The sequence below is a fragment of the Monodon monoceros genome, unplaced genomic scaffold, assembly GCF_005190385.1.
Source record: "Monodon monoceros isolate NGI ecotype Baffin Bay Population unplaced genomic scaffold, NGI_Narwhal_1 Super_Scaffold_7, whole genome shotgun sequence".
NCBI lineage: Eukaryota > Metazoa > Chordata > Mammalia > Artiodactyla > Monodontidae > Monodon > Monodon monoceros.
Genome location: NW_021703784.1, coordinates 77,448,228 through 77,464,301, shown reverse-complemented (window position 1 = coordinate 77,464,301; position 16,074 = coordinate 77,448,228). Strand labels below are relative to the sequence as shown.

The 16,074-nt window shown below is 43.4% G+C and overlaps 1 protein-coding gene across 4 annotated transcripts in view; it reads left to right on the top strand.

Moving 5' to 3' along the window:
* The first annotated feature begins 1,435 nt into the window (after positions 1-1,435).
* BDNF (brain derived neurotrophic factor) overlaps positions 1,436-16,074 on the top strand; it is a 59,095-nt gene continuing 44,456 nt past the window's right edge. Inside the window, exon 1 of one of the 4 annotated variants that reach the window (XM_029207935.1) lies at positions 1,436-2,063. In XM_029207935.1, the coding sequence (XP_029063768.1) occupies positions 2,061-2,063 (3 nt within the window). In that variant the 5' untranslated portion in view covers positions 1,436-2,060. Of the gene's footprint in view, positions 2,064-2,703; positions 3,136-3,755; positions 4,009-16,074 lie in introns of those variants that run through there. The other 3 variants (XM_029207942.1, XM_029207940.1, XM_029207941.1) reach the window with 3 other exon arrangements.

Genomic DNA, 16,074 nt, shown 5'->3' with positions numbered 1-16,074 from the left:
CACCTCAGGAAGCACGACTGTCATTCAGATACAGCACTTTTGATCGGCATAAAGAAACTGGAAATCGGAAAGGGCTGGATGGTCTGAAACTTAAGAGCTGTCCACCATCTTCTGCAGCATCTCTCTGTCTCATCCCCGCAGTCAATGGCGCCGCGGCCAAGGCTTGTGACGCCGTTGGTGGGCTCCCCTTCGTGGGAACTCTGGGTGGAGAGTAAAATCTTGGTGTTGGTGCCAAAACGACGAAACCTGAAATGCGTCTGGGGACTTTCCAGGGCACTTGCGCTCCTCTGAGCGACCGGCATCTCCATAACAACTGGTTTACATTCGTCTTCCGTTCCTCTGCTCCGCTGTGGAGGCGCCGGCTGGGGGGAGGCAAAGGGCGGCTTCAGTGGAAAGCTACCTTGGGTTAGCGCCTCCCTAGGCTGGGGGGACGTTGCCAACGACCGGGTTATACAGCTCGTTGCCTGCGATTTCTCGAGCTCTCCCCAGGTCTCCAGCAGGGAGCGGCGCCCCTCTCCCACCTCTCCCTCCTTTACCTTTATTTTACACACGGGTGACGAGGGAGGTGCGGGTGAGGGGTGGGGAGCTGGTTTGTTGTCTTGTGCTTTTTTCTTCTCCTTGAAGTTCATTCTATGCCTTCTAAGTTACTTTCCGCCGACACGTGACCTCTCCACCTCCCAGCCTGCGCCGCCACTGGTGGGGAAGCGCGGGTGCTCAGCGCGGGGCTTCCTGGGAGAGCCCCCTCCCGCGGCTCTCCACCCCAGCCCCCGCTCCTCCGGCGCGCGGCTCTGCTTCCCATCGCGCTCACCCGGGCGCCCTGGTGGCCCGGGAGCCCCCGGATGATGCGGAAGCGACTCAGGGGAAGAAGCAAGGAGCGGACGCGGAGCGCCGAGCCGCTGCAGAGGCACCCCTCCTTGCCTTTGCCCGCGGCTCCACACTCCGCGGCGCGCCATGCCGACCTAGCTGCGCACCGGGGCTGTTAACTCACATTTGAGAAGCCATAAGCCATTAGAGCAAACGCAGTCATAACTTCATTCAACTCGGCCGCCCGAGAGCTCGGTTTACATAGGTTCCTGTGGGCAACTAGTGGCTCGCCCGAGTGCCTCTCGCCTAGTCATCAGTCCCTAAGAGGGAAAGGGAAAGTTGCCGGGCTGATGCGCGCTTCGACGCAAGTAGTTGTTCCCAAGGACAAGTCACTCACCCACACCCCCTCCCCGTCTATCCCCCCATCGCCCCCTACACACATTTGATCATCACTCAAGACCTCATCAGCTGGAGACCCTTAGTCATGGGGGAAGGGGGAGGGGCACGAACTTTTCTAAGAAGTTTCCTTTTTACCAAAGGAGTCACAGTGAGTTGGTCACGTAAACAGCACGGATAGTCATCGTCGTTGCCGCCCCCCCCCCCCCCCCCCCCCCTGCGCTTTTCTAGTATTATTATTAAAGCGGTAGCCTGCTGGCTCTGATAAGCAACAAGTTCTCCAGCGGTCTTCCCGCCCTAGCCTGACTAGGCGAAGGTTTTTCTTACCTGGCGACAGGGAAATCTCCCGAGTCGAGCTCAGCTTTGCCAGAGCCCCAGGTGTGACCTGAGCAGTGGGCAAGTGTGCAGGCTGGGTTATTTTTATGAGGGTACCCTGAAACTCCCCGGGAAGTTTCTGTGCCAGGACCCAGTGACCGGCGGTTGGGAGGCAGCCCCAGGAACCACCGCTATATAGCAGGGCACTTGGGCAGTCATTGGAAACCTCGCTCATTCATTAGAATCACGTAAGAACTCAAAAGGAAACGTGTCTCTGGGAGTGAGGGCGTTTGCGTAAATCTATAGGTTTTACAACATCGATGACAGTTGCTTTGTCTTCTGTAGTCGCCAAGGTGGTTGACAGTTTAAGCTTGCGGATATTGCAAAGGGTTATTAGATTCATAAGTCACACCAAGTGGTGGGCGATCCACTGAGCAAAGCCGAACTTCTCACATGATGACTTCAAACAAGACACATTACCTTCCAGCATCTGTTGGGGAGACGGGATTTTAAGACACTTGAGTCTCCAGGACAGCAAAGGCACGATGGTGAGTAGCAATAAACCCTGCATTATAATTGAAAAATCTTGACATGTTGCTTAACAACGGGCATATCACAGCTCTTCCTAGCACTTCACACGCCAAAGAACAGCAGCTACTCAGGCCAGGAGAATCGGGTTTTTACACAGTGCAACTTTAATTGGAATCATTTGAGATTTAACACAGCAATGTGGAACTGCGTGGAACAAACTTGGAGTTGGGTGTGTGTGTGTGTGTGTGTTATATTGGCTGTTCAAGGCTGATGCTTCTCTCCCAGCCTTCTTGCATTCCATCCTCTGCCTCTATGTGTGTGGTGTATGAGCATATTCTATGATTTATATGTGGGCATGTAATTGACATTCGCAAGGAGGTTAACTTCCATCTAAAAACAATCATGCTATTAGAGATTGGGGTTAGGGGGTGGAGTAGGGGTAAGGATGGGATAGAGACTGGGAGTTTGGGTGCAGATGGGGGTGGGGTTGGTGGGAGAGAAATAAGTCAGAAGGGCATGTCACCGGTAATGAAATGGGTAAGCCTCTCATAGAAGAAAGGGGTCTCATCAACATGTGATCAACTATTAACAGGATGGCTTTGGCAAAGCCATCTGCACGTGACAAAACGTAAGGAAGTGCAAGAAACCGTCTAGAGCAATATCAAATATCACTTAATTAGAGATTTTTTATCCTTTTCCTCCCGCTGCGCCGGGTGTGTAATCCGGGAAATACGAGCCCATTCAGCACCTTGGACAGAGCCAACGGATTTGTCCTAGGTGGTGGTACCCCAGGTAGCCGTCTCGGCCCCGCAGAAAGCCGGCCCTGTGTCGCCCTTAAGAAGCGTCTTTTCGGAGGTTCGGCTCACACTGAGATCGGGGCTGGAGAGAGAGTCAGATTTTGGAGCGGAGCGTTTGGAAAGCGAGCCCCAGTTTGGTCCCCTCGTTGAGCTCGCTGAAGTTGGCTTCCTAGCGGTGTAGGCTGGAATAGACTCTTGGCAAGCTCCGGGTTGGTATACTGGGTTAACTTTGGGAAATGCAAGTGTTTATCTCCAGGATCTAGCCACCGGGGTGGTGTAAGCCGCAAAGAAGGTAAGCACCGGGGCGGGGACCCCCTGCAACCCCAAATTTTGAGCTATTTTGATACTGGATCTTCCCGAGAGGACGCGCGGTGGAGGGGAGGAAGTAGAAGGAGAGTGTGAGAGGGGGGTTGTTTCCTGGTATTTGCTCAGTTTGAATTGCCCTAGGTGAGAGCCTTGGGGTAAAGCGAGAAGGGGGGTGGGGAAGCTCAGTTTTTCTGCGGATATATTGAGTTTAGTTAACTTGGACCTGCAAATGTCTGATTCAAATGTAAGATTTCTCTCTCTTTTTCTCCCCTTCATCTGCTTCTTTTCCGTTTTCTTTGCCAGGGTGTGTGTGTGTGTGTGTGTGTGTGTGTGTGTGTGTGTGTGTACAGTAGGTTCATTAATTATGAAGCTTTTACACAACATTCGATTTCCTAAATTTTGACTTTGTACCATTTAGAATTAGGCGGTGGAGGTGGTGTGCGGTGAGGAAAGAGGAGGTGGAGGTTGGGGAGAGGGTAGGAGGTAACGCCAAATCTCCAACACAAAATGAATCAAGGTAATTTCAGCTCTTCTAGGCAAAGGATTCATTCTCTCTGTATCCCTCCCTCCCTCTCTCTCCCCCTCCCTCCTTCCCGCCCCCACCTCCTTCCACCCCGCCCCCTCCTCCTGCCTCCGTCCCTTCCTTATTCTCTCTTCCCCTCCGTCGCCCTCGCGCCTGGCTGGATGTTTCTTTCTGGTTGTTTTCTTTCTTTCTTTTTTTTTTTTCCTCTCCCCTTCTTTCCTCCCTCCCTACGAGTTTCGGGTGCTGGCTTAGAGGGCTCCCGCTTTCTCAGGGGAAGGGGAGCCGCCGAGACCGAGCTCCGCTCCCCCGCCAGGCTGGATGCCTCTCTGAGCCCAGGTCCGAGTCAGTCGGGGTAACTAAGGAAAAGGGGGCCTCTACTTGGGAGGAGAAGGTCCTTTACGGGCCGAAGAGCCAGGGGGCGGGCCGGGGGAGGGGGCCTGGGAGGCCCGAGGAGGTGGAGGAGAACACTCGTAGCTCCGCGCGGCGGCTGGACCGAGCCACCAATCAGCTGGGCGCACAGACCGCCCAGCCACCGCGAGGTTGCACCCGGAGGCGCGTGTGGAGGGCGGCCGGCTCGCCGCCGGGCCGCCGCCGCAGCCGCCCGGGTGGGCCGGGGGGGCGGGGGTGATCGAAGCTGCTCAGAGCCTCCCAGCCTTCCGTTCCACCTCCCCGCCTCCGCCCCGGGGGGACAGCGAGCGCGCGGCAGCGTTGTCCTGCCTCTCCACTGGGAGTCCAGGGACTTACGCACCCCTGCGCGGGGGCCACCGTCCACTCCACGCTCCTACAACCCTCAACCCCCCCCCTTCCCGGGCCCTTTGTTCCGGCCTCCCGGCCAAGCCCCGTGTTAGACTTCGCCCCAGGGCTTGAGCGTTCTGGACTCCTCCTTCCTGGATCAGCCCTTCTTAATTAAGAGGCAAGGCTTGGATGGGGGTACGGGGGAGCGTAGGGGGAAAACCTATTTCCGAAACTCACTTGACTGTTCTAGCGAACGAAAAAAGAAAGAATTCCAACTCTGCTCAGGTGAAAAGGATGGATTCATAGGCAATGCGAGGATATTGTGGAGATTTAGAAGGAAAAAAATAAAAACCAGGCACTAGGATCAGATGACCGTGATAGGCTGCTCGGCACACAAAGGGAGCGTTGGGCAGGGTTTACGGAGCAAGGCTGCAGCGAATGGGGCACAGATTGTTCCGAGATCCAGTCATTTTCTCAGTCAGATCTACGCACAGGGAGGGGAGGGGAGGGCCTGGGAGGGAAGCGAGGCGGGAGGGGCTGGGCTTGGGGGCGGGGGGATTTCTGATCAGTCTGATGCAATTCCAAGCGTGCTGCAAAGGAACTCCAAGGAGTCCGCATCACCATCGCCACCCACCCTTCCCAGATGGTGCTGTTTTAAATACGGATCTGCAGGGCTGAAAGCAGAACTGGGAGATTTATTGCAAAATCCCGAGAAGGGGGCGGGGGGTAACGGGGAATGGAGGGGCAGAATTTAAAGGTGCAACGCCTCCTTTTGCCCAAATCAAGCGGCAGCCGGTCGGCTTTTTTTTTTTTTTTTCCCTGTCTGCCTGTCTCTGGATTCACCAAGGAAGAGGTGTAAATATTGTGACATTTTGAGGCGGTTTGATGGATGAGAAAAAAATCATCTGTCACTCTAAACCGCAGAGTTCCCTCTCTCCTCGAGATGCCTTGCTAGCGAATACCCGCTGCTACCTAATACAGCTCCTAGGGCTTTAAATGAATGCACCGTTAAGGGGATATTACGCTTTTAGTCGACATGCCAATTTATCTTGACAGTCGAATGGAGAAAATTGTAGATTTCGAGGCTTCGGGAGACAAGGAGGGAAAATGCTTAACTAATTCTTGTAACCTCGAGATCTTTAACCTCAAAAGTGTCACGTCATCCTCTGTCACACGCGCACCTATAAACATCCTTGACTTGTAGATGAAATGGTTTCGCCTCAAGTGTCGTGAGAATGAGTATCACTTTAAGAATAGTGCACCTGATATTCAGTTTATGTGTATTTACATGGAGCCCTTCAGCGCGAAGGCGAGAAATTTCAACTGTCCTGTTTGAAACCTGACAGAAGATTAGAAGGTGTTAAAGAGGAGAAGGGAAGAAAGAGGAGGGGGATATTTTTAACCTTAAAAAAATGAACAGTAACCTAGCCTACTTTTGTACCCCCTGGTCTTGTATATTAATATTTCTGTGTGTGAGATTTTAGCTTGGTCTAGCTCCCCCAATGGACTACATCAGTACTGATTCAGATGAAATTATATTCATTTTGCCAATAGCTTTTTCAGTGTCACTGATAGTAAGACCTACAACACAGCAATTTTTGGAGGATAGAAGAGAATGTTTGAAAGAGCCTTGCAAACTGGGAAGAAGACACTCCGTAAGAGGGAGGTATCACTATGTCATTCTCTGCATACAGCATTTTCATTTGATTGAACCAGAATGCTAGTTATTTTTAAATATCGTCTACTTTATACGGTAAGGCAGTAAATGGGATTTTAAAAGCAAGCTTCTTGTTGGTTCACAAAATATTATTTGTAAAATTGCCAATCAATGTAAATTGGAAAGAATACCTTTAAAATATCTAAAATCAAAATACATATGATTCTTCGTTCACTTACCAGACTCTTTCCCTATCGAATCTGTAATCTATATTCTTAATAAGAGGAGAAGCTAGTGATTTTAGTTTCTTTCCTTTTCCTGGCCTGTCCTCTAGGGGAAGCTTAGTAAGAAACAACATTCCATTATCAGGCAATGTGAGAGGCAAGGCCTGGATGACCACAAAATAGATAATCAGCCACAAAAATCAACAAAGAGAAATGAGGGGGAAAACAAAATCAGCATTGAGGCATGATTTACAAAGGATTTTATTTCTAATTCTGTGATTTGGGGATGAGGCTCCAATTGCTCAAATAACATTCCTTTGATCAAACTGCTTACAAAATGTCAGTTAAAATGATGTCTAACTGAACATACATATACTCCTATCAAAGGCCGGTGAAGCTAATCCTTGCCTTTAATTAAGAAAAACTAATCTAACCATTTAAATGACTCTAGTGAATATGAACTGATAGAATCTGATTTTAAGATTCTGCTTAAAACTAAATTTGTTCTGAAAAGCACTGACTTGCCAGAAAAATATCTATTTTTGTAGCTTTCTTTTCACTCTATGGATAATTTAATGAGTTGCCTATTTTAATTTTACAACTGCTAGCTCAGAAGTATCTCAAATTATCTTTCTTTGGCTGGTGTCTTTCTCTGCTGATCTGCTCCTGCTGTGTGTGTGTGTGTGTGTGTGTGTGTGTGTGTGTGTGTGTATAGGCATGTTTGTCTCTGTGTGTTTCTAGTGCATTTAACAAGCGGTGAGTCTCTAATTTACATGCCATAATCCATGTAAAGAACAGTGTGTGGCATTTAATAAATAAAATAAACATTAACATTTAGTGAGAGCTTACCATTATTGAATCCTATGGAAATGGAGAGGGAGGGTGTTGCCTTTAAGGGGAGAAAGATTAAATTCTTAAACAATAAAACGAAAAATTTCTCTCCTCTTTGGCCAATGAGTGACCATAATTTCAAAAATATTAAAATCTTTTACTTTGGAAGTTAAAGCTACTGCTTTAACCAGTGTGTCTTGAGAAAGATACATATGGTCCCTAAAGACTAATACGCCGAAACGCCAGGGTGCGAAGATCAGAATGTCAAATTTTTATCCGCGCCTCCATTGTCATTTGGCAATCTTTGGAGCATTCGTTCTGAGTTTTTTTAAAGTTCAGATGGGCTTTCCCCCTTTTACCTAACATTCTAAAGGAGTCCTATGAAGAATTCTGTATAATGCAGACTTTATTTGTATTTCCTAGTAATAATACTTTATATACACATAGTGCTTTGAAAGTTCTTCACAGATTTCCTTATCTGATCTCCTCAGCCAGGAGGGTAGGGTAGGAATTATCAATCACCTTCCAGATGAGGAAACTCAGGTTCAGAGTTTCCCAAGACCACATTGCCAGTAAGAGGTGAAGACTGACTCAGAATCTTTCTTCAAATTTCAAGGACAATATTTTCAGCTCTCCAGATCATGCTGCCTCAAACCCTACTCAGGCATCTGAGGGGACTGTAGGCATTATTTCCTCCTATTTTGATTTCTTTAAATTAAAAGAAAAAAAAATAGTTCCCACAAGTCTGTAGTCCTAATGAAAAGTTTTTACCAGTATATGACCTTCTCCTCCTAAGCCATTCTTTCACTCTCCCATAATCGGAGGCTCAAAGAAGGCAGCGATCTTCCTAGGGCTGACATACCATCTAAGGGATAGTCACTAATTCCCCGCAAAAAACAGCACAGAATAGGAAGAGCCAAAGTCAAGAAGAATTTTTACTTGCGAGCTGTAGAATCTGGGGCCTGGGAAATTTCTCAGGGGTCACTTAGCCCAGCCCCTATCTGATGCATGAATTCATGTTGGTCTGTTTTCTTCTAACCCTCTGGAATTTCATCCCAGTCTTTTTTTTTTCCCCCAATATCTTTATTGGAGTGTAATTGCTTTACACTGCTGTGTTAGTCTCTGCTGTACAACAAAGTGCATCAGCTGTATTCATCCCAGGCTTACATGCCTGGGGTCTTGTTATCTCGGTAGATATTCTGATACTTTTGGGGATCATGAGCTTGACAGGCCATTTTCCATTTGCCCAAGAGGTATACTTTCTATAGAGACTCTAATATTCATAATTTTATTCTGTAAGCATTAATTGACAATCTACTATGTGCCGGGAACTGTGCTGAAGTCTGGAGATTCAGCAACATGTAAGACTAGAAGGTACTTATCTTGGTGGAACTTACAGCTTAGAGACCTGACTTGTCCTTGAATTTGCGCTGTTCCCTAGAAGAAGACAGACTTCTGGATTCTTACCTTTTTCAAGAGAACTCAGTGAAACAGATTAAATGTCTGAGTTCAAGCTTTGCTGCCAACTCATTGTCAGTAGCTGGAAAAATCAATTAGTCCCCTTTGATCCATATTTCCTCCCACATAAAACAAGGAGGATAGCCTTAGGATCAACTCTAAATTCCATTTTAGCTCCAAGTTTGAGTGATATGATAGATAACTTATTTCTTGGGCTTAAGTCACCCTAACCTTTGGTGATTTACAATTTGGGGTGCCACCAATTTTTAACTTGTTTGTTAAGAAGTACATTATGAAAAATCAAAGAAACTTATTTGAACCCAGCACAGAAAGGATCCGGATATTGAACCAATCATTTTCTGAGAAAAGATGACTTGGAAAGTTTTAATTTGAACAATGATCTCAAACTTCTACAGATTACTTTTTAAAGGGATGGGATGATGAGAGACTCATTATCAAATTAAATGCTTATTTTCTTTGTACAAGCAGAAGTTCTCATTTTTCAGGTCATTTCTTTTTAAAATCAAAGATATTACACCCTGAAATTGTCTGGGCCTCATGAATAATGCATGATATACACATGATAATAGATAATTAGATGGACCAACCAGGAGAAACATGAAAGGGAGCTGGTAGCCCAAGGATTGCAGAAGGTGTGTGGGCATTTTGACATCCAGGAAATGCTATAGATTTGTCCTTAGCTAACTCAGCCTAGTGGAGATAATTAAGAAAAATGTGGGTGCAGAAAGGCTACACTCCTTGGGATTGGCTAGATTGCTGCAGTAGTTCAAAAACAATTGGCACAGCTGCCCACACTGGACATGATTGCCCTTTGAGGAGTCAGCTATTGACTTTTATAAAGATGCCATATTTAAAATAACTCCGAATGCACTCGGGATGACATACATCATTCTTGAATTCTATTTTAGACAAATGGCAAAATATATTTCAAAGTATTAATTTAAAAATAAAAAGCTTTAAAGTCGAGTTTCTAAAAATCAGCAGTTTAGCAGCGTGTGACCTCCAAATTTAACAGTTCAATCTGAAGCTAGGAGAAACCTCTGGCCTGTGTGAGGCATTTTGACCATTTATGAACATTTTCTGGATCACCCCAGGAGGTAGAAAGTACTTTGCCAATGTTTTCAACCTCTGAGTGAACGTTAAATGCACTCAAAAACCTTCTCACACTGGGAAAGGGAAACCCAATCAATTGCCCGAAACAGCAGAAGAAAATGCTCTGAGATCTTTGTGCCCAGAGTGCATGCTATGATGTAATGGAATCCAGGATTCCTTCAGAATATGCTAAATCCCATACCCATCAGCACCGGAAGGAGTTGGAACTGATTTGTCCTACCTCCATCTTCAAGGAAAATAGCAACGACCTACTATCCCTAGGTAATAAGGTGACCGTGGGGAAAAAATAGCTAAGTTGGGTGATTGTAAAAAGGCTCCATAAATATCTAAAGCCTTTGGGGTCGGACATTACAGGGCAAGTGAATAGAAAAAAGAGAGGGAAAGTGAAAAAAATGGAGCAGAGAAATGAAAAGGGAAACCAAAATAGGGTTAGTATCATATGAGGGCTCTTGAATAGACGTGTCCACTCCGAGAATATTCTTCAAGGCCATTTGTCTACTGAGCCTGATCTCTACCGTCCATGCTCATTATTGTTCTGGTTATGTTGGTAGGAAACAATGATTTCTTCTGCTTTTACCTTCCTCCTCCAGTAAGGGCTTCTGTCTCCCCCAGCAACTTCCACAACCAATGTTTAAGAATGGCCTTGTTATTGCCTCTCCTTGGCATATGTTGGATTAACATGGGCTTGGTAACCACTTCTGTGCTGTGGACTCCACTCTTTTGGCAGTCTGGTCAAGCCTATAAACCCTTCTCAGAATAATGTTTCTAAATGAATAAGTCTTAAAAGCATATGATTACAAAGGAAGCCAATTACCTTGAAATATAGTTTTAAAAATATTTAAAAAGTAGATTGTGTGATATAGTAATATATGTGCTTTCTTAAGGCACTAAATAAGATCTAGCAGCAAGGTGAATACTATAATTTTGCAGTAGTGATAAGCATCAATGTATTTCAAGATATCTGTAACAACTGACATGTGATATGAAGGTGACTGTGATTTCTATCAGTGACAAAGTCTGCAAATACTACTGTGTAGCATTTCCCAAACATATTTGACCATAGAACGCTTGGAGAAGGGGGCACTGATTAACATGGCATAGATTCAGAAACGTTAGTTTAGTCTCTCTCTGCCTTTCAGTGTGAGCCATTGAGTTTTCCATCCTGACATTTGGAGAAAATTTTAAAATTCACTTTTGCCATTTGACAAGTTGCCAAGTGGATAAAGAACGAACTGATGAGATAGATGGCTAAGGTGTAGTAGACATGTTTCTATTGGCCGAGCTTGCTGTTACTCCGAAGTTTATCCTCAGTACCACACGGGCTACCCTACTACCCTAGAATCCATTGCTCCATTGAAAAAGAGAAAAAGTCCAGACTCTGTTCATTAACTCAGTGAGCATGGCCTCAGATTCCTGGTGTGACTTCACTAACCTCAACAAGTTATAAAGACTTCATTTCTGTCATTACTATACTATGGGAAAGTATATGCAAATTATGATGAGATGGGATAACATTCATTTTGCATTTATCCAGGGCTAAGTTGTTTGCTTTGCATTTGACATTTATTACTTCACCCTCAAAGCAATTCTCTGAGTTAGATTATATTCTAATTGTATAAATAAGGAAACTGGAGCTCAGAGAGTTTATTTACCCCAAATTATACAGCGAATCTTAAATGGAAAAGCTAAAATTCAAACCTAATTTTCTCCGGTTCCAAAGTCCATTATAAAACCACACTTCCCTATCTAATAGCTACTACCCAGATTTGATTTGGGCTCCCCATTATCAGGTTTGCACATACATTTTGTTAAGAGATCTTCAACACAACCCTTTGAGATGGCTGAGAATTTCAAAATCAGCGGCCACAAATGCTGAGTTAGAATTATATTGAATCTTTTCTAACTAATGAAAAACTTTCAAACCACTAATTGTCACCTATCAATTTTGAAGCGCCATTTTCACAATCATAATATGGAGAGAGTGATGTTACTTAAAGTGTTTGGGGAGGATCAGATACATTAATAATCAAATCAAACTTTACTGAGTTCACTGCGGTGAGCATTCTACATTTCTATAGTTAATTGAATCCCCACAATGATCTTTCTGGGCAGAGATTATTAGTATTCCCATTTTAAAGATAAGGAAACTGAGACATCAGTTAATTAATTAACTAACCTAAATTAGCAGAGCCAATAAGTGGCAAAGCTGGACTAAACCCAGGTCCAAGCCCTTTCTTTTAATCAGTAAACTGATCTGTAAGTCCCTATGCAATCTTAGCTGCTCTTATTATAATTGTTGTCATGTTTAAAACACTAACAAGAGAGAAAATTGTCCAGAAATAAGTACATAGTCACTGAAGAGCAAGATTACTATCTGGAACTCTTCACCTGTACGTTCTTCCTTCCACTTACTTTAGTTTATTAACCCCATGGATGATGTCTGACTCCTTTCTTAACTTGTTTAGGGCAGTTCCAAGTTAGTTGACTTCTGAGAGTTATTGAGTAAGAAACGTTATAAATTGTTTAGATTAGGAGTTAGTGTGTTTAGAAGCCTTTTCATAAATTTGCATTTTCAAACTGTTACTGGCTATAGCACTGCAGATGCTATGATGAGGAACTCCCTCTCCAAAAGCACAGTGGATGACAAACCTCCAAAGCTAACGTGTTGTTTACAGAGATGGAAAAGAAGAGGATGGACAAGCATAATCCTAAACATAATTACAAGGCTTACGGTCCCTGCTGGGGACTAAAATGTTTATTGGCTTTCCTTGTGCAATTTAATGTTCTTCCTCCCAAAGCCCTACTCCAAACTTGGAACTTCTCTGGAAATAGCATCTCGTTTGAGAGAATGCCAAGTATTTGTGTCTGGGTCCTTTGCGTCTTTGCACCAACTCAGAACTCAGAATAGCAGCTCTAGAAACTAAGGCCGGGGATAGTCTGGGTAAGGGAGTTATACATCTACTTGCGCATCTTCCTAATAAATTTCTTCCATCTTCCTCCTGGAAAGCAACTCTTAGAAAGATGTGGTTTTAAATGAGAGATTGGCTGCATACTGGTAGTCCAAGATAGTGCAGGTCAGTGGTCTCTGTGGAGCTGCTAAAGTCATATAAGGAATCAAGGATGTGGAGGTCAATGGGAAGAATTCACCCTGCCGCCGTTCTGATCTATGCAAGGAAGGACCACCTGAACTCATAATGCATTTGATATGTCCCAGAGCTCAGAAACCAGCCCAGGGGGAAAGGATGATCTTAACGGACATTTTGGTGTATGAAAAAGTCTGCCTAAAACCTCATCAGAGATAACTATGTAGTATATAGAAGAGTATGACTCCTTACCTTGGCTCAAGGCTCTTAACTTTTGGGGAAATAATTTCATGAGCTCCAAGTTTAGTTTACCAAACGATACACAGTTCCTGCAAGCAGTCCAAATTTAGATAGAAAAAAGCCTTAAAGACGATCTAGTTCACAGGTTTCCCCAGTACACTGAAATCACCTGAATCATTCATTCCTTTGAACTAAGGTCTGAATGTGCTGCTAGGCTTGACAACCACAGCTTATGGCACACTGCCCTGGTTTCATTGGTCAGGCAGCTGAGGTGTGCAGTATTTAAGATTGCTCCACTTATTCAACAAATATTTCTGTGAAACGGATAGTATTGATGTGAACAACCTTGGGCTAGTGAAGTGATTTGCACAGGTCACACAGCCAGAGTGACAGTTTAAACTAGAACCCCAATTCTCTTGACTACTGAGGGCCTTACACCCACATCATGTGACAACGACATTTCTTCTATTTCCCAATAATCAAAACATAAGAAAACAACGGGGCTCCTCTGGTGGCGCAGTGGTTAAGAATCCGCCTGCCAGTGTAGGGGACGTGGGTTCGAGCCCTGGTCCAGGAAGATCCCACATACCGCGGAGCAACTAAGCCCGTGCGCCACAACTACTGACCCTGCGCTCTAGAGCCCAGGAGCCACAATACTGAGCCCATGTGCTGCATCTACTGAAGCCCGTGCTCTCTAGAGCCCATGCACCACAACAAGAGAAGCCACCACAATGAGAAGCCCGCGCACTGCAAGGAAGAGTAGTCCCCGCTCGCAGCAACTAGAGAAAGCCCGCACTCAGCAACAGACCCAACACAGCCAAAAAACTAATAAATAAAAATGTTAAAAAAAGAAAACAATGAATAGCCTTGCAAGATTTTAATTGTCTTGATTTTCAAAGTAAAGCTTTTTTGTATATAGCTTAGATTAATTGCTTAAATATAAACATACTTAACAAAATGTTAATACCATTCCAATATGACATTATTAATTTCAAATTGGTAGCACAAAACTAATTATAGTGTTTTAAATTTCTTCAACACTCCACAGTTAATTTACGATTATTGAGACGCTAAGACAAGATGAATTGAAACCTCGAGTTTTCATTCATTCCTATATTATTCCCAGTGTTTTCAGTTGGTTCTAGATTTTTATCTGAGATTTGACAACAGCTTTATTTATTATTCTTATAGCTTCCTCCCCCTCAACCTAGGAAAACAAAAAATTGATTTATTTTTCTTAAAACAATCAAGAAATAAGGATGAAATTCTAAATTTTCTTAAAATCCCTTGTCTTAAAAATGTTAGGAAATGTTTACTAATTTAAACTTTAGATTTTTTTAACTCATGTCATTTTCCAAAGAAATACTCTTTAAGACTGTTCCTTTGTTCTTCATATGACATCTATACATATAATTCTGCTTTTGAGATTAATTTCTATTATTAAATACTACTCTGAAGTTGTGCTCTTTTCAATTCATTGAAGGGTAAATTAGAATTTTATAAATTCTTCCTAGGAATGCAGGGCAAAATCATATCAATAAATAACAATCTGACTTATTAAAAGCACAGTAACAAAAAGTAAAATTAGAAAAAATGTTAATTAGTCAAGCAAATAGTCAAGAATATGTCAAACTTTGACATATTTTTTTGAGATAAATTGGCATCATGTAGGTTAGCATGATCCTTTTTTATGGAATTCAACTTATTTTTATTCACTTTAATTAGTTTTTGTGTGCAGATAAAATGGAAGGCAATGGAAATTTGGCTTGCAAAGTAGTTCTAAGATGATCTACATCCACAATCTGGTTGTAATATCATAAAAATATGTTTATTATGTGAGAATGGTAATTCAAGTTGGCATTCAGTATAGACATAAAGCAATGAGCAATGCAAGTTAATTTCAGTTATTTATCCTGGGAATTTTTTTTTTTTTTTTTTTTGCTTAAAAGGCCAGAATATATGATAGCATTGGCTCATTCTTCCCAAAGCCTCCTGGAAAACATGTCTATGAAATATAAGCTCCTCAATGCTAAACATTTTACTGCATCTGGGAGAAGCATAAAATTTGGTAAGAAAGGAAGTGTTGGGTCTTCATTTTTCTAAGTTAGTATGGAGCCTGCCTTAAGGAAAGCTGGCCATGGGCTGAATTTGCATCCCAGAAATATATTTAATTTGTATTACGGACTCAAAATCTGACTTCCAAAATTGGATATCTAGCCCTATTTTCCCCCACCTCACACACATCAGCCTCTCTCCCAGGTCATGACTACTGTCCAAGCAGAGAAAAATGAATTTCCCTGAGTACATATGTAACAATAACTAAAATGATAATTAGTTAATTAATAGGTCTTGGGATTTAAATGTGTGGCTCTGCTTTCCCCCATTCATTTCCCATTCTACCACATCTCTCTGCCCTCACGTTTTTCGAACTATTGTGTTTGTCCTATCCATCTGTATCAACATCACCCTTCCTTAGGTTCAACTAGATTCTGCACTTCTTGTTACCCTTCTTGGAAGACTAAGGCTTCAGAAGTTCCCACTTAACAGCAAACACTCTTAGTAATCTTTTGATCACAGAGTCCCTTGACAGTGTCTCAAAATGATATTGTGAAGTGGAAGTAAATGTTCCCTTTTTCTACTCAGTTTCTTTTTAGAGTGTTGATTTCATTCCATGTCTGGCTTAATTTCTTCTTGGGATTGCTGGATTGATTTTGCAGTTACCATTGAATTCCTTCAACATGCCCTAAACAGACAACTGTGAGTAGTAGGAATGATGTTTCAGCTGATCCCATGCTCTTCAGCCGGGCTATCAAGAATTAGAAGGCCCCAAATATTTGGTCACATTGGATTGTGAGATCATAATTGAGATATACCTGACAAGTGAAATCATCAGTTAAACTTGATTCTAGGAATCATGTAGGTTAACATGATTCTCTTTTATGGACTTCAACTTAGTTATACTGTATTCTAATTAGGTTTTGAATGCAGACAAAATGAAAAGAAATGGTCCAGTTTAGGAGAAAGTTCAAACTTCAAAAGT